This window comes from Fragaria vesca, unplaced genomic scaffold, assembly GCF_000184155.1.
Source record: "Fragaria vesca subsp. vesca unplaced genomic scaffold, FraVesHawaii_1.0 scf0513160_u, whole genome shotgun sequence".
In the NCBI taxonomy this organism is placed as follows: Eukaryota; Viridiplantae; Streptophyta; class Magnoliopsida; order Rosales; family Rosaceae; genus Fragaria; species Fragaria vesca.
The window spans coordinates 13231-35072 of NW_004443448.1; the positions used below are offsets into that span (position 1 = coordinate 13231).

General features: G+C 38.2%; 5 protein-coding genes across 5 annotated transcripts; all 5 read right to left on the minus strand.

The window, feature by feature from the left end:
* Positions 1–490: 490 nt before the first annotated feature.
* Positions 491–2582, minus strand: LOC101301356 (non-functional NADPH-dependent codeinone reductase 2-like). The gene is made up of 3 exons (XM_004309927.1): positions 1214–2582; positions 943–1122; positions 491–824 (listed from the first exon to the last, which is right to left on the minus strand). The coding sequence occupies exons 1-3, from the start codon at positions 1778–1780 to the stop codon at positions 600–602; spliced, it is 972 nt and encodes a 323-aa protein (XP_004309975.1). The 5' UTR covers positions 1781–2582; the 3' UTR covers positions 491–599.
* On the minus strand, positions 1476–2582 carry LOC101301640 (non-functional NADPH-dependent codeinone reductase 2-like). Its single transcript, XM_004309928.1, has 2 exons — positions 2229–2582; positions 1476–2146 (listed from the first exon to the last, which is right to left on the minus strand). The coding sequence occupies exons 1-2, from the start codon at positions 2546–2548 to the stop codon at positions 1891–1893; spliced, it is 576 nt and encodes a 191-aa protein (XP_004309976.1). The 5' UTR covers positions 2549–2582; the 3' UTR covers positions 1476–1890.
* Positions 2583–2821: 239 nt separating this feature from the next.
* Positions 2822–4055, minus strand: LOC101307083 (flavonol synthase/flavanone 3-hydroxylase-like). Its single transcript, XM_004310105.1, has 3 exons — positions 3616–4055; positions 3198–3525; positions 2822–3073 (listed from the first exon to the last, which is right to left on the minus strand). The coding sequence occupies exons 1-3, from the start codon at positions 4053–4055 to the stop codon at positions 2822–2824; spliced, it is 1020 nt and encodes a 339-aa protein (XP_004310153.1).
* A 358-nt stretch (positions 4056–4413) lies between these two features.
* Positions 4414–7777, minus strand: LOC101301933 (protein MAK16 homolog B-like). The gene is made up of 9 exons (XM_004309929.1): positions 7597–7777; positions 7403–7512; positions 6673–6791; positions 6483–6580; positions 6216–6303; positions 5974–6126; positions 5711–5819; positions 5378–5490; positions 4414–4893 (listed from the first exon to the last, which is right to left on the minus strand). Exons 1-9 carry the CDS (start codon positions 7656–7658, stop codon positions 4849–4851), a joined length of 897 nt encoding a protein of 298 aa, XP_004309977.1. The 5' UTR covers positions 7659–7777; the 3' UTR covers positions 4414–4848.
* A 5717-nt stretch (positions 7778–13494) lies between these two features.
* LOC101302228 lies at positions 13495–14673 on the minus strand. The gene is made up of 2 exons (XM_004309930.1): positions 14364–14673; positions 13495–14203 (listed from the first exon to the last, which is right to left on the minus strand). The coding sequence occupies exons 1-2, from the start codon at positions 14515–14517 to the stop codon at positions 13752–13754; spliced, it is 606 nt and encodes a 201-aa protein (XP_004309978.1). The 5' UTR covers positions 14518–14673; the 3' UTR covers positions 13495–13751.
* Positions 14674–21842: the final 7169 nt, after the last annotated feature.

Genomic DNA, 21842 nt, shown 5'->3' on the forward strand with positions numbered 1-21842 from the left:
GATGAGTTGATGCTTAATAAAATCAACCCTATTGAAATAGTATTGGACATGCATTAATGTATATTTCATCATAATTGAGAGGATAAAAATAATTAAAAGATGAATGTTTTTGGAGGATAGTCTTGCTAGTAGAATAATTCTTTTGTGATAATTTCTTTTTATTTCGTTAGACAAACTTTTTATCGGAATACACGTACCATATCCATCCGTCTTGTCACTCAATAAATAGTCCCCCATAACCGCACTCATGACTTAGCTTTTACTACCATATTTTTTTTGTTTACGCACTTCGTGATAGAACAATGCTCTAAAAGTTTACTCGTTCGATTGGGCTAAGCTAGTAACATGGCAGCAAAACTAAGAACTAAGACTATATCCTATCACTTTTGTCCATTTATCATTTTTCTGCTCAATTTAAACCCAAAAGAAACAGACTAGAAAAACAGAAAGAAAGAGTAGTTGCACAGCACAATCCACAATTTCACATTTTCACATACCACAAAAGCACATTAAATAAAGAAGCCTGGCCAGTGACATTATTCTTGTAGCGACACCACATTACAATATACTTGTAGCGACACCATATTCTCACAGAGTACTTAAAGTTCTCCATCCCAGAGTTCTTCAAGGGACTTGTAAGGTCCATTTGCGGTAACATACTCTTCTCTAAGCATCATCCTGTGCTGTGGGATCTGATTGATCTTGTCTAGGTCCTCTTCTGATAGTTCCCAGTCAAACACCTGCACATTCTGCTTCAATCTCTCCTTGTTGTAGCTCTTCACTGCAAGAGTTGCCCCTACCTGATAAACCCATCTAATACAAACCTGCAACCAGAACAAGTACCATAACAAAGTTAAAGGCTCTATATGCTGTTAGAAAAACTTGAAATTAATGGGTAGTTCGTTGGGTACCAATAAGCTCTACAACAAAAATTCAATTAACCTGAGGAACAGTCTTTCCATGAGCCTCGGCGATTTCATTAAGCACTTTGCTTTCGAGAACATGGTTGGTGCCCCAACTGGTTCCTATGGCACCCAATGGGGAGAAGGCAGTCACAACTATACCATTGGCCTTGCAGAAGTCTCTGAGCTTCTTCTGTTGCCAAAATGGGCTCATCTCAACCTATACAAGTATACATGCACAAAATTGATCAATGTTGATAAACTTTCAGTCCAAGGCTATTAGAATTGCTCGGGAAAAGGGACAAACTCACTTGATTGACTGAAGGAGGAATAGTAGCAAAGGAGAGCAAATTCTGCGTCTTTTTGGTAGAGAAATTGCTGATTCCAATGGATTTGGTGAGGCCAAGTCTCTGAGCTTCCTCCATGTCTGCCCAAACGCCCTTGAAGTCCATCGGCATTTGATCCTTCTCCTCTAGTACGTGACTCAACTTCCCAGGCGTGGCACTGATAGGCCAGTGAATCAGATACAGATCAAGGTACTCCAATTGAAGATTCTGAAGCGATTTCTTGAGAGCAGGAATAACCAGGTCAGGGTGAGCATCATTAGGCCAAAGCTTGGAAGTGATGAAGAGCTCGTCCCGAGAAGCCACAAGGCCGAGTTCGAGTGCTTTGGCTATGGCTACTCCTAGGCTCTGCTCTGAGCCGTACTCGTAAGCCGTGTCGAAGTGGTGGTAACCAAGCTTGATGGCCTCAAGAACAGCTTCTTTCAAAACCTCTGGTTCTAAATTGTTGGCTGCTGTGCCGAAGCTAAGCACAGGCATGGTCCTGCGGCCATTGGAGGATTCAAGAATCACTTCTGGGATTTGGGTTGCTGCCATCTCGATTGGTTTTGCTGAAAGCTGGTTCTTTTTGGTGAGTTAAGGAGATCGTGGATTTATAGATTTTTGGGTGTTGGGAGTGAATGCTGCTTCATATGTATGCAGATGGACTAGATAATTACTTGATTAACAGGAGGAGGAATAGTTGCAAAAGAGAGCAGATTTTCAGTCTTTTTGGAAGAGAAATTGCTCACTCCTATGGACTTGGTGAGGCCAAGTCTCTGTGATTCTTCCATGGCTGCCCACACTCCTTTCAAGTCCAATGCCACAAGGTCCTCTTCGGTTAGCGGGTACACTAACTTCCCTGGCTTACCACTTATGGGCCAGTGAATGAGATAAAGATCAAGGTACTCCATTTGAAGATTACTGCAAACATGCACATAGTTACAAACTGATTGCTCCACCACAAATTTACTGAACTTCCAATGCTACTAAGTCTGAGACTTACTGAAGTGATTTCTTTAGAGCAGGAATGACCAAGTCTGGATGAGCATCATTACACCACAGCTTTGAAGTGATAAACACTTGGTCTCTAGAGGCAACAAGGCCAAGGCTAATAGCTTCAGCCACTGCTTCACCTAGAGTCTGCTCTGAGGTGTATATGGGGGCTGTGTCGAAGTGCCTGTAACCCAGCTTTATGGCTTCAAGAACCGCAGTCTTCAAAGCAATCGGGTCTAAGTTGTCAGCTGCTGTGCCAAAGCCGAGCACAGGCATACATTGGCCATTGAAAGAGCCTAGCACCACCTCTGGTACTTTGGTTGCTGCCATCTTAACTCAACTGATAATGAATATTGGATATTCTGTGCTTACTTGAATTAACGTGATTTACAAGTACCACGTACATTGCAGTCATGCATGACGATTGTAACAAAAAAATTCACAAATTGATCTATAACCGCAAACAAATGTCAGAAAATCCCATGTCCAAGCGCCTCAGAGGTTTAGAGTCAATGATTTTAAACAAGGAAGTAGTGAACAAAATCACTTTGTGCTGTTATATTTATGTAATACATATAACCAGATCCTGATACATGGAAATTTTTAATTGTGGTGCAACTCAAAGACTTCCTTCACCAGCCTTCTTGTACCTTCTTGCCTGAAGAATTCTTCAAGAAACTCTGCATAGTGATAGCTTCTATACAATGGAGGGTGTTCCTCATCTATCAATTCCTCAATTGGACCAATCTGTGTGTCCTTGTTGGGTCCATAGAACATTGCTATTGATAACCTTGGCCGAGTTTTATTGGTTACTGCCCTATGGTGCACACTCTTATACCTTCCATTGCTTAGAACCTAATAATCAATCAACATGATTAAGCTTCTTAACCGTTAGGTTTGTCACATTCCCATCTAAGAGAACACTACAAAGAAACACTACCATATTTGGTACTGAGTTGTGTAAAAGAAATAAGCTAACCTGAATTTGATCACCAAGGTTGATAACAAATGCATTGGAGAGGGGATCAACACCAACCCATTTCCCATCTTTGATGACTTGAAGGCCCTTCACTCCCTCTGTTTGCCTAAGCACAGTGAGTGCATTGAGATCAGTATGAACAGCCAGTCCGAGTGTGAGCTCAGGGTCAGGACATGGTGGGTAGTAGTTTGCTTGAGCTTTTAGAGTGGGATTCTCACCCAGCTTCTTATGCAAGCAATCTTTCTCCAGGCCAAGTCCGTGGGAGAGCAATTCCAATAGCCTATTCATCAATGTACCAATCTCTTTTGCATATTCAATAAAAACCTCACTATCCAACAAGGCAACAGACCAAGGAAAATGAACAAGAATAAGAATAGATCAAGAAGCTGAAGCAATGAGCCTATGATCGAAAGTATACCGGTATTGGGGAGGATTTTCAGGTAACAGATTGGTGGGATGCCAAAAATGGGAAAAGGTTTCGCTCCACATGGTGACCTTTTCTTGACCTTGAATCTTGAGGAAATAGTTGAAAAGCTTAACCTGTTTGGTGTGATCTGTAGTGAAGTACTGTGCCTTTTCTTCAGCAGGAAGTTTGAAGAATTGGGTATAAGCAGTCATCATTCTATTGCATAACTCCTCAGGTACTCCATGGTTGATGATCTGGAAAAAGCCATAGACCTCAGAAGCTTGTGATATCTTCTGAACCAAATTGATGGTGTCAGTGTCATTCAAGTCGATGATAGGTATTGAATCCAAAGTTGAAACCTGAGTGAGGTGTGGCCTGTGATTCTCTGGGAGAATGAAATTTGGGGAAAGGGAAAGAGAGTTGATGTCATTGGCCATCTGGTAGGATGCCATACTTGAGAATTGGTGAGTTCGAGTCTCCAAATTTAAGGCAATACGTGACAGTAACACACACGTTCATAGTTGACCTGCTAGGGTAGTTGTGCTATCTCTGTTGTAGTTGGCACAATCTAACTTAAAGAAAAATGGTTTATCCAGCAAGCCGTGTAACAACCATGTGGTTCTTATAATTTACCACGACAAACAAGGTTACTGCATTGTATAAAGAGAGAACGCGCTTACAAAGAAGTAAATTAGAAGAAAACAAAGAGGTTAACACATCAAAATGGTATCGTGAACTAAATGTAGAACAGTAGAAGAGATCAAGTCCACATGAACCAAAGGAAATAATGCATAAAAGAAAACCAAACGCCTGAAAATCCTTAATAGTAAGAAACAAAAGATTGTATTGCATGGTTATAAAGAGAGAACCCGCTTACAACTCAGAAAACCAATGACTCACAACATGTGATGGCCAACTAAATCCAACTAGCTCTGCCTCACAAGAAAATGTAGAGAGTAGGCTCCTTCTCACAAGTCAACACCCGACAAATTAGCTTGGTGGGTAACATTGGTTTTCTCGAAATACAAATAACAATTGTTTTTTCCTGTAAACATAATTTAAACTATCAAAACCTTGGGTCTATTCCCAACATCACCACAGCAAGTTCCTTCTTTCGACTGAGAAGCTTTTGAAAAGCAACAACCAACCTCACAAGAAGAAACAATTCTGACCATCTCTTTCAGATCAAACAAACAGTACAAGCAAAAGCTTTTGGTGAACTGCCTTCAGAACAAGCAAAAGCTTTTAGTGAACTGCCTTTTGTCTATCACGACCATCTTCATACTCCACCTGATCAATAATGAAGAGATTCATATTAGATATAAGATATACCGTATACGGCAGAGCAGAGATATTTTGTGTCAATTCTCAAGTTTATTTTATAACACGTCATTTATCTGTATATAAAGACTACTGTACTAATCAATTGCTATAAAAAGGGTAATGATAGAGGATTTGACTTAGTTTCAACATAAAATATGATCCAATACATTACCAAATGATGACCTTGTTTAGCAGTCTTATAGTGACAGTGCCACTAGTTTCAAATCAAAGCAATATATCAACATTTTAACTCAAGAATGTGAGATGTCCATGCTGTAACCAACTATAGTACTCCCTCAAGAACTCCAGTATTATTACACCCTTCAAAATAATGGCATTTAATTCCTCATAACCATTCACTGTCACATTTCTTGTTAGATTGATCAATCTAGAGTAAGTTAATATTGACAAGGTAGCAGGCTAGAAGAATCTAAGAACAACTGGCCATTACCTCAACATGTACCCTGGGTTTCTTCGATTTGGTGACAACTCCATCTTTCTCAAACTTTCGAGACTTCCTCCCTCTCTTGCCAGTATCTACTTCTGGCTCTTCATCCATTCCAACTGCACCATTAAGATGTATTCAGTCCATTTAGTACAGACACAGACATCCATTTTTGCCGTAATTGTTTATACAGGAAAAGGAAAAGATCCTCATAACTCGATTATCACCAGACTTTCACAATGGTATGAACAGTGGGGTGATACAAATAAAATATGGAGTACCGACTACAAAGACATCCACTTTCTACAATATTTGTTAATGTATAGAATTTAGCTCTACCATTATCATCATCTGCATGTGAATGATTCAGTGCTAGACCACCCATATCTTCAATATCCTCCTCCTCCTCTTCAAACTGATCATCAGCAACATATTCTATCTCACCTTCCTGATTAATCCACAAACAAGAGTAGTTAAATGACCATAAAGTACAAATCTAAATCATCAAGTTAAGCCTGCAATCAAACGAATCCCATCTACATACAAGAAGGGAGTTATTTGCTCATCCTAAAGTAAGGCAATAATATGACTGATAGTAATACCTCGTAGTCTTCTTCTTCTTCTTCTTCTTCTTCTTCTATTTCAGTATTCTGACCTTCCTCTTCAAGGACCTCTTGGTATTTTTCAAAAGGGTAATTATATATCTCTCCATAAACGTTGTTCCTAAGGCGTTCTAATAGTTCTTTCTCAATGCTCTGCAGAAGAATAGGAAGTTATGAGAGCTGGTAGAAATAGATATACATTTAGTACATTTATGATGTGTGGCAGCCGCATAAGTAATGACCTTATCCAAGACTGCAGCCTTTTCTGCCTTCTCCTCTCTTCTAGCTTCTCTCTTTATTTCCTTCCTCGGTGTTGTCATTATTTTCTCCCTGTTCAACAACAGAAAAGAATGTGCAACATCCAATGAGTGAATATATCTAATGTCAACAATATAGAAGTGAAAAAACTAGTGCTGCGAACTCTGATGCCATTCTTCTAGCAAATTTTTTTTTGTTTAAAGCAACAATTATTATTAGAAGGTGAGGTAAGGAAATCAGATGATGTATACCTTGTTTTCAAAGCAAGTTTCCTCATGCGTATCCGCATCTGAGTCATTTTAGTGAGCCGTTGCTTTGTTTTATGTACAAGAAACTTAGGCCAATACATCTGTCCATTCAGAAAGGCCATGGTGATTAACAGTTTCAAGAATCTATAGCTCTAGATAAATAACACGAAATGAGGGTCAAGATTTTCAATACCAGATATTTGTCAATGATTTCGAGTGCTTTCTCATAATTCCTTGGCAGCTTAACTCTTTCCCACAATTTGTTTGGCATATGAGCTCTTTCTATAGTTTTCATATAAAGATAGAAGACCCCTGCAGGACACCAATAAAAGCACATAAAATTGCTTGTAGTGTATGAATAAATTCGCTGTTAACTTGATATGAACACAACCATATGAAAGTATATGTTCCCACAATTTGTTTGGTTTATAAGCTATTTATATTGCGTTCATATAAAGATAAAAGACTAATGAACAGTAGCATACATAAGCAAATGACATTAATAAGAACCTAGGAGAGTGTTCCATTGAGTACTCTCGCAGCCTACCTTGACTGAAGAACACACGAATCTGTTAACACCCTTAATCTCGATTCATCAACACAAGCATATGAAACGATAAACTCCATTGTATGAATAGGTTCATTAAAACCAGCACAAAAGTAGAATCTTTAAGCAACTTAATTAAAAGGGTTGTCCAATTGCTAAACAACTGCCCAATTCCTCATTCTACCAATGACTGTTCTTTACAAAAAAAAAAAAAAAAATCAGAATTCTAAGCTCTATCTCCAACCTATCATTCAACAACTAATGACTGCGCAAACAAAGATTAAGCAAACAGGGTCGAGCTAAAAATGCATAAGCAGTCGATCCCAACATGAAAGATGAGAAATTTCTTAGAGAATGGTTAGAAACAAGTGAGTACCATCGTGGTCGCGAATGGTGGCATAGCGACTGTTGGCGAGAGGGCAAGAGCTCCGGTTACAAACCCCGGTAACGTTATATGGGTTTCTGCAGAATATTCCGGTTTCAATTCTGGAAAAGCCGAAAAGAACAAGACCTGATTAGAAATCCAAATTGAAAAGGTGTGAAGTGAATTGAAGTAAAACGACGCCGTACTTGGACATGAAGCTGCAGTGGTTGTGGCGGATGACCTGCCATATGACCTCGTCGTGCTGCATATTGGGATTGAAATTCTTTTGATTTCTGCAATTGAGGCTTTGATTTCTGGGAGAGTTGGGTTTGGGGGGGACTGGGCGAGCGGGCTAGGGTTTTAGAGGGTTTACTAGAAATTGGCTACAGTGTTTGTTATTATTTTCACGGCGGAGATAAAGACAGATGAATACGACGTCGTTCTCCCGGGGTAACGTTCACTAACCCTGGTTAACCTACCGCTGTTTTTAACGTCAAGAGTTAGAAGAACTTCCTTTTCTACTTTTGGTCGAAAGTGCTGCTACTTTACATCTAAGCAAGAAAATTTCGACCTCTAAAATACGAAAATTTCGGGAAAATATCGATTGCGGTAAAAAAAATGAGAAAATTGACGGAAATTTAAAGAAAAACAAGGAAATTTTAAACCAAACTTTAAGAGATGTTTGTTTTCTATATTATGTACTATATTTGAAATGAAAACCTTGAATAAACATTGATCTATAGGGAGTTGCAGTAAGTTAAGTTGAAAATGTTAGTGCTGAACCGTTAATAATTCTTAAAAGTTTACTTTAAATATTTTTTTGTTTGTTTATTTGATGGCTGGAAACCCAAATGGAGACTAGGCCATCACGTCTTATATACATATGATACATTTCACATAGAATTACATGAGTACTTTAAAACCACGTAGAAGACCTATGAGGTACAAAATTTTCATTATCATTATCGTCTCTCTGTGTAGAGTCTTCAGTGTATTGTGAATAATAGTTATTAAATGATATCTCACCTTTGTAGTTTTATATGTATTGAAATAAGAAGTGTAGGTTAAAAAAAGTTTTTTTTTTTTTTATTGGAGTGTAGGTAAAAAATTAGTTGGGGATTAGACATTTACCTTAATTTTTTTACTTTTCAGATTACGGAAAAAAAAACTAATATATATTATAAAGATAGCACAATATATAAGTTGGATGGTTAGTTGGGTTGGTTAAGGTGTTAAAATTTAGCATTTTGCGTGGTCAAACTGTCAAAGTCAAAGAGTCAGAGTTCGGCACATGGGGGTGACAGTCAAAGAGTCAGAGTTCGGCACATGGGGGAGGTTTGGGCGGGAAAGTAGAAAACTTGATTTCAGTGGGAAACGCGGTGAGATTTCAAAGTTTCGGGAAAATATCGAAAATTTCAGACGAAAAATTTTGGGAAGAGAAAGATATTTTGCCTGGTGTCTGGTGATAAAAATGAAATTTTCGGCGATATCACCGAAAATATCGATTTTTTCTTCCTTGCTTACATCGACCTTTATACCTGTAACAATCCGTGAAATTTTGAAGAAGGGTTTAAGGAGTAACCATGAATTCATGATATCTATAAAATCGAGAATTTCTTTTATAAAATTATTTAAAATTTTTAACCTACCTCTTTAAAAAAAATTTATTGAAATATCTTAAACCACCTCATTCGTGCATACGTCAATGAGATTTGAACTCATTATTTGTAATATTAATTAGGCTATCTAAGGGTTCTCTAACGACTTATAACTCACCGATTGTAAAATAGAGAATATGGTTTAAGTTTGTTTTTATCTAAAGATAGTGGTTACGATAACTTGTCACTTACCGGTCTTCAAAAAAACACTACTGTGGTGATTTTTTTTAAAGATCATTACCCAACTAGCACCTTACACTTAAAGTTCGTACTGACATACTGATGTAGCCACATCAACGCAACTTTAAACAAAGTAACGATTGACTACGTTTTAAAGCATCCTTTGCAAAACGGTGGGCAACTTAATTGTCTTCCCATCTCACAAAGCAGTTCCTTCAATTAGGAAAAGACTAAATTAAAGACTTGAGACATCTCCAACAATTGTCCTATAATCTATACCTAAATTTAAAATTTGACTCACCCAAACCTATTTTTTTTATATGGGTTTTGCATCTCCAACCCTTATTGCCAAAAGACTCAAAACCTAAACCAAATCATGTGAGAACTCCTCAATTGATGAATGTGAAATTTAGGATTCCTTCTATAAAGTTGGGTCAAAATAAGATCTTTTTTAGGTTTAAATCTATTTTGGCTCAACCAAACACCATACGTTAATCTACTCTGCAAAAACAAGAGTCCCTTCTCTAGGGTTTCAAAACTTTTGCAAACCTTCCGTCCGACGGCGCGTCTGATAGCGACGTCGTCGGACATGATTTGAGGGCAGCCATCTCGTGGTCTTGTTGCATAGGTTGGCAGTGGAAGCAGGGAGTTAGGTTGATGGTAACAGCGGTTCAGACGTTGTTGGCATGATTGGGTGCAGAGCAAACTGTTTCGGCATGGAAGTATAGTCGTCGGGAGATGCAGTGATGCGAGGTTGGAGTGGCGGTGAGGACGTATTAGTGTAGGTCTGACCGGATCGATCTAATCAGGTTTAGACCTCGTTGATGCGTTTTCGGTTCATATCTAGAAGGGAGGGAGTTGTTGTGTTGCTTTGTTGTGGTGACGCCGTGGTGCTTTGCTTCAGTGACACCGCGTTGCTTTGCTGCGGTGGAGCTAGCTCTTGACGGTGTTTCGACTTTGGTGGTGAGGCGACACTTCATGGTCAGGTTGTGCCAAGTGGTTTTTTTGGGTTGTTGGGCTTGGGTCTATGTTGGACCGAGGTCCAATGGGTTATTCTTTTTTCTTTTTTGTTTTGTTTTTTTGTTTTTAGATTGGTTTAGTCGTCCCTCCTCATTTTTGAGCGAGGGTTTAGGCCTCCTCTTTGAGCCAGGACTTGTGATTTTAGTAGGTTGGTGTCGGGGTCGTGTCATTGGGTGTGTCATAATTATTATATCAATCGTTTCCAAGGACTATTTTAATGTCAGTGAGTTCTTGTTGTCAATGTAACTGGGAGGTTACGTACATGTGCATATATGTCTGTAATTTTGGTATATAGTGTTTAAAATGGTTGTTTCTTCTTGAGGTTAACTATGAGGATGTATCGAGGCTTTTAAATTAGATTAGGTTACGGTTGAACCTTTTTTCGGTTCTTGTCCACTGTAATCGCTAGTTATAACGTTGGATTAATTATTATAGAAATTTTCCTTTAACAAAAAAAACAAACAAACAAACAAACAAACTTATTTTGGCTCAAGTTGTATTTGGGTTGGAGATGCAAAATTGAAAAACCTAAACCTGATTAATCACCGAAAGAGTGTCTCCTAGCCTTCGGCTTCGGGTATTTCAATGTTGGAGAAGCCTGCATGTGCTGCAAATCGAAGTCCATCAAGCAGTGCTAGAGCCTTCTTGCAGGTAAGCTGTCCATCCCCCATGGTCTCTAAAAATAATTCCCATTCCACATACACCAGTTGAGCAACAATTGTTGGAGTATGAGCAAAAAATGAATAAACACCCACCCCGAAATAGATCACCGCCGGTGGCCTGGTCACAGGAAAGTATTGGTAAATCGAGATTTCACTCTGACTCTCTGAGGCTTTCAGCAGCAACCCAAGTGCCTTAAGTCCTTGCCACCCATTTCTCCTACTTGATTATCTTCTATTACCTAACTATACATCCTATACGCATCAAATGTGGGTATAATAGGTACATAATCGATTGAGAACACTGCAGATTTAGCTAGTGGGATGCAGCTAGCACTTTACCACTTATGATTTCTCCACGCAATGAAGGAGATCCAAATTTACAATCAAGTCGATCGATCCATGGTATATATAGAAGTGGAGCCGATCAGATTCCACTTCTCACACAAATGACTATTATTCCTCAAAGCTGAAGATCACACATGGTAATTAGGAGGTTTTTTTTCCCCCTTTCTAAAGTGAATGAACATTACCACTCAAAAATTTTGTGTTGTTTAGATGTATGATCATTAGTTAGACGACACCTCTTTCTTAATTATATAATCATTACAGAAGGGTCGGGAAAGACATGGATCAATCTATCCCAGTCACTTTCAGCAACCAGTGCAGGATTCCTTATCTGCTTATCTCCATTAATCAGCAGGTGGGACACAACCAGCGACCTAGCTTGCATCAAAACATGATCGATCATATATAGTCGATCATCAAACACAGAGAAGCGATCCAGCTACTCTTCAAAACTGGGAAGCTAACTACATATATACAGCTCCTCGATCTATATTGCTCTTACATCTATGTGGGATTCGAAAATATAATCCATCGCTTTAATTTGCTCGATCTTTGTCAAGAATAAACTTGATTCGTGTAATGTTGTTAGTTGTTACATGTATATGTATACCCGAGCTTCCATATTCCTCGCAAATGATTCGATCATTCTACTCGATCGAGCTAATAGATCACACATGGTAGGAGGCTCGCTAGCAAACTCTAGAAGCATCAAAACCTTAAAAAACAACTCTCAATTAATTAATCTACGACGTACCCAGAAATTTAATATCTCCTTCACTTGGAATCAAATCTCAAATCACTCAACTCTTTGAATGAATATTATTTGTAGACTAATAAATCAAGAGGGGACAAGGGAATCTCATCGTCACCCTCTTTTTGAATGCTACATGAGTGGACTCAAAAATCACTATGAGCGAGGTTCTCTATCAAACATCTCTGTTCATCAAAATTGATTTGTTTTTTGTTCGATTAGATTTAAATATACGTGCACCTTCATGCACCAATACCATTACCAGCTGTCGTACATATTATTATAGGGATGGAATACAGATATTCCTCATTTTATTATGGCTCACTTCGATCGATCTAGCTCCCATCCCATCTCATGTGTGCTAATCAATTAATTTGTTTGTGCATTATATTCATCTGATTGATGAGAACCTCAATTGTCTGTTCGTCATTGATAATTTGATACCAAAATGGTCCCAGAATTGCTTCCAAGAATTTCTCTATTGCAATTGGTATGCTTTTTGGAATTATACGGGAGGATGTTCGAGTTTTGATACGATCGAAAGCACCAGTAATTCGACCTTGAATTCTTATCGTCCCCAGCAGCCATATATCCTCGATCGATCGAATCTGGTCAAAATAGCAAACAACCATCATATGTACATGCATCACTAGTTAGTAATGGTCCCTCATGGCCCATAATATGTGATAACATATAGACTAAAATAAACAAATATTGCCTTTACAAAAAAAAAAAAAAATTAAGAATAACATCTTGATTTTTTGATAAACTTGGAGGCAATCTCAGCTAGATTGAGTTAGATTAGAAATGCCAACGTTCCAATGTATGACAATAGAGTACTCATGCTTTGGTGCATCATGAACAGCACACATGATTTGTGCTAGTTCTGAAAACTCTAAGCCAAAATGATATTATAGTTTGCTCGATCATCCGAGAATGACTAAAACTTAGTTGAAGACTAGAAAAGCTGAAAAGGTTCGAGTATAGAACTTACGAAAGATGCTTCAAATCGACAGCTAGATCTTCATCTTCCCTATCATCCTCCTGCTTGTTTCGTTTTAGCATCACAAACCTGCAAACAAGGCCAAAGAACGAATTACACCTAAAAAAAATTAATCAAGATAAGCACGTAAATATAGAGAAAACAACAAAGACTGAAATTGTAGGACTCAGACCGACGGAAAGACCGGAAAGAGATGAGGATCAGATCAGAGTTTGCATGCTCGGCGCCCATAATACATTGACACATTACAGAGGCACAGTACGTTAAACGGTGACACATCACATAGATCAAAACTACGTGGCAAATATATACAGGTGATCTGACACAACCGGCTGTTACGCTTACGCATTCAGCACAGATTACAATGTACAACGAACAACGTCGTTAACGGACTCTATCTAACCACCGGGAAACGACGCCGTTGTTCAATACTGGCCGGAATTAGAGGACCAGAAGGAAGAGGATAGAACCAGAACATAGATATATAAAAAGCACTCACCAAATCACAAAAAATGAGGAACTTGGAGTAGTACAGAAAATTCATTAATCGCCACGGGTAAAAATAGGCAACCCTTCTGAACGATTACATCATGTAATATATATACTCGATCTGTTTCATTGTTTTTTTTTTTTTGGGATTTTTTAGGCTTTGGTGTTGGATGTCGGCAATGGCATATGGGATTTAGACCGGCCGACTAGTCTCAGTGATTCAAGGTGTTGACGCTGCCTTGCATTTGGTGTGTTATTGCCAGTGGTTTCCGTTGTGGACGAGATAGAGACGGCTAGGGTTTCTATGAGTGTGGTAATTATCACAGTGAGGAGCTTTCCCAGCTGGAGCTCGCTGAAACGGCGCCGAATGCGAAACTTGACGGAGGCAACGCTCCGCCGGCAAAGGCAGGGAGAATCTGGGAGTGGATCCGGAGGCACAGGTTGTACTGTGATTGGAAGACGAGGATTTCGAGGAAGAGGCCGAGGAAGACGGAGGAGACGACGTAGTTTTGTTGACGGGGAGCGAAAGGAAGGCCCTGATCTTCAACGGCGTGGCGGCCGCCGCAGCTCTGTCGTACTCCTCGATGAGATTGGCGAGGTCTTCGTCGCACTTTATGGAGATAAGGGCGTCGAGGTCTTCGGTTGGCAGTTGGCAACGGAGACCGACGGTTGTGCCACACAGCTCTCCGAGCTTCAACAATAGCTCTGTAAATGACCAAAAAAACCCTCATGAGCTCAGTTTTACCACGAATATATACGTAAAATCAATGATATGATAACTGATCATAATCTCTTCTAAACAGTGAACACACTGACATGTTACGTGTGAACAAACGAAAAAGGGAATAGCGGAGGTGGAACTGACCAGAGAAGGAAATGGAGCGGTGGACGGCAAGGACGCGGGTTTCGCCGCCGAGATAACGGAGCTTGCCGTCGGGGTAACGGGGGAGGATTTTGCCGCTGTAGCTGCAGAGGAATTTGAGAGCGAGTTTGGTGGGATCAGCTGAAGGTCCGACCATGTTGGCTTTAACTTTAGGGGTTTCGAGTAAAAGAAAAGGAGGGAGGAGTGGGGATTTGAGAAGAGGAGGAGGGAGGAGAAGGTTGTAGGCTAGACTTGGAGTTGTGTGTTCAAGCCTATGTATGGAACCCTTTGGACCTCATTTATAGAATTTTGATTTGCAGAGAGGGGGTGGTACGTGGCAGAGACAAAGTGAAAGGAGAATGGGGTTGGTCAGCTTACGTAGGTGGCCGTGGATTAGATTCCTATTCCTGTGGAGAAAAAGCCGACCTCATACTGTACGTAACTTTCTTTTTCCCGGTCATTTTTTCTTGGCCATCAAATTTATATGTTTTTGGTGCTTCATCAATAAATTATTTGGTGATTATCAAACAGTGTCATATGTCTGTCTTCTTTTCTCGATCTCTTTACTCTTGCTTAATTTGTGTTAAGATTTTTATTCGTGTCGACTAATTTGTTAACTTGGCAGCATATACCATTTGAACAAAGACTATTCATTTCATATATAGTAAGAAAATTCTAGGCATTTGGATTCTCTTGGGTTATACCGGGTCTTGGGTAACATCTCCGATCGATTACGAACAAAATGTTGTTAATTACTTTCTCCGCTTATAAACACGTATGAAGTACTTACGATACGATTATGGGGTATTTACGATTTTGTGCATACTAAAATGACAATAAGATGAAGATGGAAATTAAAACATTTAATATACATTGCAATAATTGTTTGATAAAGACTCACGGAGTCACGTATTTTCTTAGTTCGATATGCAAAATTTAACAATTCCGATGTAACCCGTTCGTGATATTTTGGAATAACATCATTGTCAATTGGCTTAATTAGAATGATCATTCCCAGCATACCCATGTTCAGAGTCATTTTCGTGGAAGCAAAACTCTAATGCAAGGGTAAAGCATGGGATCCACTATTCGAAAGTCTGTTCTTGGAGCAAATCATGACTGAAAAAATGCTGCTCGACTTGGGTCCCTCCTTCTACCTATAGCCTCCAATGAAAATGTCAAGATTTGAGTGGATATATATAGCAGCTACGTCCTCTCCATAAAAATATTGCTCCTATATATATAATTATATATATCTTCTTATGAAGTTATACTTTGCTTCATTCTAACATAATTTCTTTGGACATTATGCGCCTTCTTGTAATTTTTGTTTTCGTCTAAAAAAATACACATTTGAGCAGTTTTTTTTTTTTACAAAAGCTTGCTTCTGTGTTAAGGTTCATGCGGCCAATCTAACAACAGAACCATTACAAACCAAAAACAAGAGGAAAGGAAAACTAGCAACAAATTAAGAATTATAGAGGAAGTTGAATTGCTCTAGCTACCCAAACTGATTGAGGTTCATTTAGTTTGAATTGAGATTGCCCAGGAACCCAAGTCGATCACGATCAAGATCGATACACTGGTTATGAATTTTTCTTAAACAAGCTTTACTCCTAAACCGAAAACAAAGTAAGGATTAGCATGGATAATGAAACCGTAACACAAAATGGTAAAGGCTAAGGGTGTGGCATTGAAAAGTGACAAGTCGATGGAAAAGCTTATATGGACATCCTTGTCTTGTTGCTCGATTATGTCATTCATTTATCCTCCAATTTGAACATGTAACGGGGTCCTACGACGTTAGCCTCCAAAGCGATTGTGCTTTCTATCGTAATCTTAATCTCCCACAATCCTCAGCACCTCTATCTCCAAATTAAATTCCAATAATGAATAATTAATTTGCATGACATTTGAAAAACAAAGGTGCCGCGGGCATATCGATCCCACCTCTATCTCCTTATCCTCTACGAGAGAGAGAATCAAACATTAGCTACTAGTCTCTGCTACTATGTTTGGCTTATTCATTTCCCATATATGTATATACATCATACATCAGCATCCCACTTGAATTCTAATACTTCTATTAAGGTGTAGGTCCGCAGCTCCCAATTAAGAAATTGGAGAGATCAGGGTCGACGACTCAGTTGCTTCAAAACTATTTTCATTGGATGAACATTATCTGCAGCCTGTTCCGATCTGATGCGCGCATAATCTAATTATTTTAGGGTCTCTTCATGTTAATAGGATATAATGTATATAGTCATTCTATTTTCATTTATCTTTTGTTTTTTGTTTTTCAATTCTACAAGTAATTAACGAATGCCGAATATGTATTGTAACCTCTTACTTACAAATGAGATATTCTTGTTACTATATATTTGGTATTTAGACAATAGCTTAAGAGTTTTGTACTTCTTTAAACTATATATAGCTAGCATTTGTGTGAATGAAAACAACCTTACTATAGCTAGTATTACGAGACATGGAAATACTAGAAAAAAAGATATATGTCAAGAAAATCCTTAATTAGCAAAACAAATTGAATTCATGTTCGAAAATGTGGATTTACATGCAATGTATAGTATATATGATACGCACGCATGCCACTATCCTTGTTCATCTAGTAATATTATCCATCCGGAGAACAAGTATTAATGGATGCTGCACTCACTATCTTCTATGTCTCTGGCTCTCTGCTTCTTCCTTGTTCCATAAAAACTAAAACAACACTTTTACAGTTGCACCGGTATGTTTAGCAATCGGGATATTCTTATAGACGAAGTTGGCTTCCCGATCTCTTTTGATATGTGTCATGGTCCCGCAAAGGACGCCTGTAAACGGCGATCGATGCTGACTGGTAATTAGGGCAAACCAGCCAAGTGGGTTTGGGGGTGGTAGCGATGGTGGGCTGTCGTCTTGTTCCGATTTCAAAAGCGTGTCGTGAGTCACTCGTGTCGCCACCGCTACACCAGGTGGCAAGGAAGCTCTCGGCCTCAAGCTATCTTGAATCTCTTCCAGTTTTGTGGCTCACACATAATCACGTACACAGATACCTAAATATTTGGTAACCTCTGTATACCTGATCGATGATTAGACAAGATTGTTACCGACCTGTTGGGTCAGGACCATGTTTATGGAACCCTAGCCGATATCGGAATCGGTTTCTATGGCCACGGCAGATTGGAATGTGGGAAAATTATTATTTGTACTCGGAATACCACCTATTTTATGTTCCTATTTAATCTCATTAGTCCACGTGTTTTATCCTTATTTCTGATTGGTGTCCGTGGCTTGGTTGGTTAAGGTGTTTAACTGACAACTTTGAGGTCATTGGTTCAAACCTCATTGACGTATGTAGGGTGTGTGAATTATTAATAAAAAGTTAAAAAAAAAAAAAAAAGAATTGGTGTATTTAATTACTTTTTTTTTTTTTCCACCCTATGCTGGTCCCCACATGAATCTGAGTTATATGATTGGCCGGGTACAACACCTGACAGTGTCACGTGGTGTTCCGGGTACAGAGAATAATTACTCATGTGAAGCTCAGCATGCGTCTAGCATGTGTATCATACACGTATCAGCCACGTAGTTATGTGTGTGATTTGATTTAGTTTGGTTTGGCGTGCTCCCAATTATGTGGGAATTGGTAAATTAAGTGATGGGGCTGGGGTAGGGGTGGACCTGGAGCTCTTCCGTCGTGAAGCGGCGGAAGGAATATATAGTTGTTATCGGGCAGTGAATTGAAGGTTGAGAATTTTCAATATGAAGGAAACTGATGCAGAAATACTCGAAAGCTATTGGAAGGGAAATAATGGATTCACTAATGGATGTTAATTAGCATATATAAATTGTCTTTCTACTGCATTGGTGTAGCTCAAATACATGTTAAGATAAAGTGTGAAATCTCTACTACAATAAAGCCGGGCGTTTAACAAATTCATCAAAATGTGAACTGTCAATTTTGCCCAGCTATCACATTATCCTTACAACCAAACACAAAGGTTATTATGGTAAAAAGATTAAAAAAAAACAAAATAAAAAAGTAAGCTAGATAAAAAATGAGATAACTGAGAAGACAAAAGTGGGAAAGAGATAACTGCAACGGGTTTCGTTATAACTGCCAAGAAACTTCTCAGTCCCCACTACCCACTAACTTCATAAAATGAAAAAAAAAAAAAAAGTTAACAAATGAGAAAAAAAAAAACTATCTACTGAAAACGTTTTCGACATGCGAGTATCGCGGGTATAGAGTGTGAAATGTTAAATAGTGGCTCAATAGTTTTTGTCCAGTTGGATGTACATACTCTCCATTTGAGGTTCGAATTGTGAAGCTATTAAAGTGGTCAGACATTCATTGTGTTGCAATGCAAAGTTGAAATGCGCTAGGGGATAGTGGTCGAAAGTTCTATATGTTGAAACCAATTCCATCCTTTGGCCTTTTCCATTGAAACCCTCAATTTCATCCTCTAGCCTTTTCAATTTTGATCCGATTAGATTAAACGCTCATAATAAGATAACATTATCTTCGACATCGGGTCCTCACCTCATGTGTTTGAAACATTTGGACTAGTTTTTTGGGTTTCAGTGTTGTTAACGGCGTTCGCATATATACATGTGATAAGGTCACGTGGATAGCTAGATCATATATAAGACTGAGATTGTATATTAATTGTTCGGTTCATTTACACTTTGGTGCCTACAAAAATTTACTAAATGTGTGCTCGAAAATTCTATATGCTTCGAAGCTAGCATACATAGTTGCAATACATCGTAATTCTTTTTGAGTCGGGGTACCATATATCATATTATGTAAAGAAAACATATGTGAAATTACGCATTGCATTGCATGTATTGAAATATCGCATATATATTCTCTATGTGGAGGGCAATGTGAAGAAGGGAAGTATAATTAATATTCCAAAGTTATATTCGTCTCTCATCTCACCAAAGCATTGAAAATTGGTGAGAGTGAAGTGAATAAGATTTTATACCAAAATCTGTACTTGAAAATGCTATATTCTCCAGCTTTCAAAGTGGTCGATTAGGTTTCGAAAAGTTCATGAAACATTGGATCAAGTCGGTCACTAAAACAACGATAAGTAGTTAGTCGATCGAACATGAAAAATCAACTTGACGGTGAGACCAAATCCGGGCATCGTCCCCACAGCTTTTTCCGATGAAATGAAGGGTCTATCTTGACGAGGAATCAAAGTGATTTCCAGAGAGCAAGAGAAACGAAAAGGAAAAAGCGAAAAGGGCAAAAGGGTAGATGACATTGCATACCATGAACATCCAAAACCGTCCAAATTAAATCAAGGAAACTGATCCATCGATCTATATATATAGGTTTGTATTGGATGCCCGACTTTTTTGACCTAGATACATCACTCCAAACAAACCATTGGTTTTCATGAAATGGTAATGGCTGTTGCTAGAGCCTCAAGAGTCGAGATATGCTCTGATCGTGTAATATATATGCTAATTTGAAATTGTTTTCTACTTTAAAAGAAAAAAAAAAACTAATATGCAATAGAAACTCGAAAACGCATATCTAGATACAAAAGTTTAGAAAAACCGGATCCGAACTGTTCAAAATTGAAAACTCGAAAACGCATTTCTAGATACAAAAGCTTAAGAAAATCGGATCCGAACGGTTCGAAATCGATTCAAGTTTGGATTAATTTACCGCAACTGGATCCATGCAAGGGACTACCATACCACCACCACCTACACTTAGCCGTTGCAGAGAGATAATGACCGATATTTACCAATGCATCCACCTAAACTCAAGGTTTTCTCATTTTAATTCAGTTCACTACAACAGTATAGGGCAAAGGTCAGTTGCAAATCACCTTATATGTGACATTTTCTTTCATACCCCACCAATACCTACACTATTCCCTCATTTGCTATATATAAGGTGATTTGTAACACCTCTAAAGGCCAAACACCTCCACACAAGATGTGTGGCATTTGCCCATATTGTTGTAGTGGTTGTATGTTACGCATATGCTTAAGAAGTCAATCATAGGGGACCTAGAAAGTGAATGGAGACTTGGGAGCTAGTGTTAGAGTGTTACTTAGTCTATACGTTAAGCTAATTAATGCATAAGAACAAAAGTCGATTCAGATATTTCTGGAACAACAAAGAGAAGTCGATTCAGATATTTTGCAACAGAAGCTTTTGAACTCTGAAATATCTCTCTCTTCATATGTCGGTCGTGCTGTTAAATTTCACCTAACACAGGTTGCTGGCTTTACCAGGCCCTACGTGATAAAAGATGATGGATCCTAAAGTGAATTGCTCGTACGGGCTTGGTCTGCATGTCTTGTTCGTGCGGCCCAATTATCCAAGGATCTGGCCCACGATAATTGAGTGTGTTGCACTTTTCTTTTAAGGGGGGTGTATTGTAATTGGATTCATACAGACTAATTTTAATCAATTGACTTTTTAAAAAGTCTATAGACTCTTTGAAAAGTTTATAGACTTTCACTGATTTCTTAAAACCATCGATTTTTAATCACAGACTTTAACTGATTTCTGAAATCTACAGATTTCATATGAATGACTTATGTAGATTTCTTAATACTTACAGAGTTACATAAAAGGAAAAATAAAAATAAAGATGCAATGACAAACACATAATAACACCGATTATAAGTTTAGTGCTCATCTATCTAATTTCGATACATACCGTTGTAATATTTGATTGAAATACATAAACATAAGTAACAAAAAAAAACTATATTAACTTAACAACACGCATACTTGTACGTTAACTAAAGACACATATTCTAAAGTGGGACATTAGATGTTCACAGTTTAATTCATGTACTCTAATATAATAATATATGATCATGTGGTTCTAATATCAAGAGTTAGTATATAACATTTAGGTTATCGAGGGTTCCAAGCATTACAATTGAAATACAACAAAATATTAACATTCAAAAAACATTGAAAAGAATAGGTAGAATAGAACATTGATAGCACAAAATATTATAAAAAAGAAAAAAAAGATGATGTATTGTGGGATCAACCTATTCACATGTAAAGAGAAAGTCTATCGTAGACTTTTCTAAATCTTTGCTCTAGTGGATGAAAAAATATTGGAGTTTGGTGTGTGTAATTTACACTACAAAGTCCATAATTATCCATGAGTTATTAATTCCATAAGTATGAATGATATTTTGAATACATCTGAACTTCTATTCATTTTAAAAAGTCTTAATTGAATACCTCTGAACTTTGGTGGAATTCATAATGATTTTTTAAAATCTAGTTGAATACACCCAGACTTTGATAGATTTTTAAAAGTCTGTATTGAATACACCTAAACTTTCAAATTCCATAGACTTCTTTAAAACTTCCACTAATTCCATATACAATACACCCCTCTAAGATTTTCATTGATAGACTATGCATCAAACGTTAAGAAATTGTGTGATGGCGTTAAACTCCCACCTATCAAATGTTGG

Bases quoted from the DNA above. Each gene is read 5' to 3' on its own strand.
- LOC101301356 (XM_004309927.1), bottom strand. From the start codon at position 1,780: ATGGCAGCAACCCAAATCCCAGAAGTGATTCTTGAATCCTCCAATGGC. The intron at 1,123-1,213 runs GTGAGTTTGTCC...ATACTTGTATAG, and splicing joins TTCCTCCTTCAGTCAATCAA to GTTGAGATGAGCCCATTTTG. The intron at 825-942 runs GTTAATTGAATT...TTCTGGTTGCAG, and splicing joins ATGGAAAGACTGTTCCTCAG to GTTTGTATTAGATGGGTTTA.
- LOC101301640 (XM_004309928.1), bottom strand. From the start codon at position 2,548: ATGGCAGCAACCAAAGTACCAGAGGTGGTGCTAGGCTCTTTCAATGGC. The intron at 2,147-2,228 runs GTAAGTCTCAGA...GCATGTTTGCAG, and splicing joins GCTCTAAAGAAATCACTTCA to TAATCTTCAAATGGAGTACC.
- LOC101307083 (XM_004310105.1), bottom strand. From the start codon at position 4,055: ATGGCATCCTACCAGATGGCCAATGACATCAACTCTCTTTCCCTTTCC. The intron at 3,526-3,615 runs GTATACTTTCGA...CTTGTTGGATAG, and splicing joins GAAAATCCTCCCCAATACCG to TGAGGTTTTTATTGAATATG. The intron at 3,074-3,197 runs GTTAGCTTATTT...ATTGATTATTAG, and splicing joins ACCTTGGTGATCAAATTCAG to GTTCTAAGCAATGGAAGGTA.
- LOC101301933 (XM_004309929.1), bottom strand. From the start codon at position 7,658: ATGCAGCACGACGAGGTCATATGGCAGGTCATCCGCCACAACCACTGC. The intron at 7,513-7,596 runs GTACGGCGTCGT...CGGCTTTTCCAG, and splicing joins CACTGCAGCTTCATGTCCAA to AATTGAAACCGGAATATTCT. The intron at 6,304-6,482 runs GTATACATCATC...GTTGTTGAACAG, and splicing joins AAACTTGCTTTGAAAACAAG to GGAGAAAATAATGACAACAC.
- LOC101302228 (XM_004309930.1), bottom strand. From the start codon at position 14,517: ATGGTCGGACCTTCAGCTGATCCCACCAAACTCGCTCTCAAATTCCTC. The intron at 14,204-14,363 runs GTCAGTTCCACC...GGTCATTTACAG, and splicing joins CCGCTCCATTTCCTTCTCTG to AGCTATTGTTGAAGCTCGGA.